Here is a 3,423-nt window from a genome sequence, read left to right as displayed (position 1 = left end):
CCTCTGCTTCCTTTGACCTGAGCAGGTTGGTCTCCAAACAAACCATGGCCTTGACTCACTTCCCAAAACATTTCCAGTCTGCACTACTGGATGAGACCCCATTCTGATTCACGGCATAGTTGCTCTATTAAACCACACGTCTGATGGAGCCAATGAGGCAGCTAAAGCACACCGCACCGCTGCAGCTCGTATGACTTCAACAAAACATCACCGACAAAAACATCCACGTCAGCAACACACTCACACACGCACACAGTACACAGAGTACACATCGTTTTTTAAGTCTGTCTTAAGGCGTCTGGCAGGGTCTGATTCACCCTGCAGTGCCTCCATAAGCCACAGGTCTGCTGACCGCATGGCAAAATAACCACAGACCTCAACCACAGCCACTGCTGAACACCATACACAATAACAACAGCAGCGTCACATTGCAGGCAGCCTACGCCATCTTAAGCCATCTAGACTACTGTGAAGGCTGGGTCAGTGCAATGCAATGGTGAAATTAGGGCTGTCACTGTAGCCTGCTGTACAGCACATCTGAAAACCTAGATTGGGAATGACCCAGTATATGCAAGAGCAAAACACACAATTTAGCCAGCATCTTCAACCTAGATTCCGGATGGGCCAGCAATAGTGAAAACAATAATACTTTGCTGACAATGTATGCATTGCAATGGCAAAAATACATTAATCTGTAAGCTGAAAATCTGCTAGTAGAGGAGCATGGATTCTGCATGGAAAATTGGAACTTTGCAGTGCTTCTATTACACAGCTTACAGCTTGTTCAGTTGGCAAGGTTTGGTACTAAGTCACATTCTTGGACCACACCCAGAAGCCAAAAAACAAAAGCAACACCGCCGATTGACCCTTCAAAACAGTTACCATGACAACAACAGTTAACAGCCCTGCCGCGACTGATAACCCCTCAAGCATAAAAATGTTCATGAGGATATGAGTAACAGCAGCCTGGATACCAGAGTTGGGCCACTATGGCTGGGTGACTGTAAAATCAATAATAATAAACTGATTAGATTGATTAGACTATGTGGTAGAATCACAGAGTAGAGTTTTCAGATCATATTTCAAATGAAACTACACAGCATACATAGCATGTCCACTTAAGATGGTGACTTGTCTCTGATGCTGACTAACACCCCACTACCTTGACTAACGAAAATTCTGAGGGAAACACTGAATTAAGATACCTGTTGCAGTGTGCTTTCAAGGAACTTAACATGAATTAACATTTAAAACTACACAGAATATAAATAAAACATTACAATATGATATATAACAATAGTAATTATTAAATTATTATTATTAAGTAATAAGAAAAGTCTAGCCCAATTAGAATATTTAGACAAGTCACTTACCAGAAGTAGATATTCCAACAAAAGTGCAAGGACTGTGTCATGAAGTAGTCTTATTGTCCTTTAGGAAAGTGAGGTTGAAGTTGAAGCTACACTATTTTGCTGCCTAGTTCATTGCACTGTACTCAGTTCCATGTGCTTTATTGCCTGTGGAATGATGTTTCAAGCGCACGGTTTCATGCCAAACCGAACCAGGTTAAGACAGAGTTAAATTGTGAACCTTGTAATACAAAAAAAAGCCTAAAGCTATTCTGTCACAAAGTCTAACCAAACAAACTCCACAGACACAGCAGCACTGTACTACAGCACACAATGACTTTTTTGTTTAACTAGTAGTGCGGGAAACACAGGACTGTTTTATTAAGCGATTTTATTGAGGCTAATATACTCAGGTTTGTCACTGTGCCGACTCCGAGCACGTGAAGTAGGCCGCGTGTCCCTAAAAGATTGAGCTGAGATCTGGGTCAGGCCGAGTGACACAGCAATTGTGCAGCAGCATGAGAACCCGCACCATCATCACCATCATCAGACAAAATTAAAATTTCTCAACTGTTCATTTTTTATGCCCACAGACAATCTCTCTCTCTTTCCCCTCTCTCTGTATTTCTCTCCATCTGTCTCACAAACACACAAACTCATGCCGACGCACAGACACGCACACAGACACACACACACACAGACGTACACAGTCCCTGGTAAGCCTCTTAAAGACAGCTGTTTCATCTGTGCCATTATGTAAAACAAGCATTCGGGCCCACAGTAAAGGATTTTTGGGGATCACCGGATTATGACAAGACAAGCAGGCCTATGCAATCTCCAAGATCCTGACTTAGACGATGTCAACACACACAGACACACACACAGCACACGTACCCCCCCCCCCCCCCACCCCCCACCAAACGCACACACACAAACACACCAACACACACAAACAAACACACCCAACCACACACACCCCGCCACACACACACATTCACGCACACGCACGCACACATACAGACACACTCCCAGCACAGCACAGTTCTGTGTGGTCGGGAAGGGCGTGAGAAAAAGGGGGGTTCACAGAAAAGAGAGCGAGAGACTTCAAACATTAGTGGCCTCATGCTTACACATTCCCAGGCTGAGGGAAAAGTTGGGGGTGTTGGGGGGGTGCATGGGAGTAGTGGCGTGCCCCAAATCAGCAGTACTCTCCTTCCGTTCTGAAACACCATGGTCCTGTCAGCTCACTGCCCCTGCGCACCCCTCAGCACACACACACACACACACACTCACACACTACAGTACACTCGCATACCAGCTGACACACACACACACTCTCCTCTCTCGCTGACGCAGATCAGCAAGAGTTTGGTCCGCTTAACTCAAAACACACTCTCAAAAGCTGCCGGCAGCCCGTAAAAGCTCTCTCTCTCTCTCTCTCTCTCTCTCTCTCTCTCTCTCTCTCTCTCTCTCTCTCTCTCTCTCTCTCTCTCTCTCTCTCTCTCTCTCACACACACATACACTTCAACTTTTTCGCTGCGCTACACACACAGACAAGAGACTGTGCCGTGTGCCACTTCTAAGTCGAGAGGAAAAAGTTAAGTGCCGCGGCTCAAAGCATAAAAGAAACCAGAAAGAAAAGTGCAGTGCAGTGCAGCGCAGTGGAGGAGTTTTCTCCTTACCATGATGGCTGGTCTCCTCCGTGGAATTGTCCAACTCCATAACTTCAAAGCAGAAAGTCAGACATGCTCCCCTGGCTAACACAGAGAGAGACTGAGAGAGAGGGAGGGAGGGAGAAACGAGAGAACCAGAGAGGGAGGGAGGGAGAACGGGAGAGTAGGGAGGGGAGAGAGAGTTAGAGTAGAGAGGAGGAGGAGGAGGAGGAGGAGGAGGAGAAGGAGGAAAGAACAAGAGGAGGAGGAGGAGGAGGAGGGAGCGTGGCAGAAGAGATGAAATGAGAGAGTGTGTGTGTAGTGTGTGTGTCTGTGTATGTGTGTGTGTGTGAGAGAGAGAGAGAGAGAGAGAGAGAAAGAGAGGCAGTATGATCGAGGGATAACAGACAGGGAATGGAGGG

General features: G+C 46.3%; 1 protein-coding gene across 1 annotated transcript in view; it reads right to left on the bottom strand.

The window, feature by feature from the left end:
- dab2ipa (DAB2 interacting protein a) overlaps positions 1–3,146 on the bottom strand; it is a 172,134-nt gene extending 168,988 nt beyond the window's left edge. Inside the window, exon 1 of the mRNA XM_063195742.1 lies at positions 3,032–3,146. Within this exon, the coding sequence (XP_063051812.1) occupies positions 3,032–3,071 (40 nt within the window). The 5' untranslated portion in view covers positions 3,072–3,146. The remainder of the gene's footprint in view (positions 1–3,031) is intronic.
- Between the last annotated feature and the right edge of the window lie 277 nt (positions 3,147–3,423).

Source organism: Engraulis encrasicolus, chromosome 3 (genome assembly GCF_034702125.1).
Source record: "Engraulis encrasicolus isolate BLACKSEA-1 chromosome 3, IST_EnEncr_1.0, whole genome shotgun sequence".
Lineage (NCBI taxonomy): Eukaryota > Metazoa > Chordata > Actinopteri > Clupeiformes > Engraulidae > Engraulis > Engraulis encrasicolus.
The sequence above is the reverse complement of the archived record's forward strand: the minus strand, read 5'-3'. Positions and strand labels throughout refer to the sequence as shown.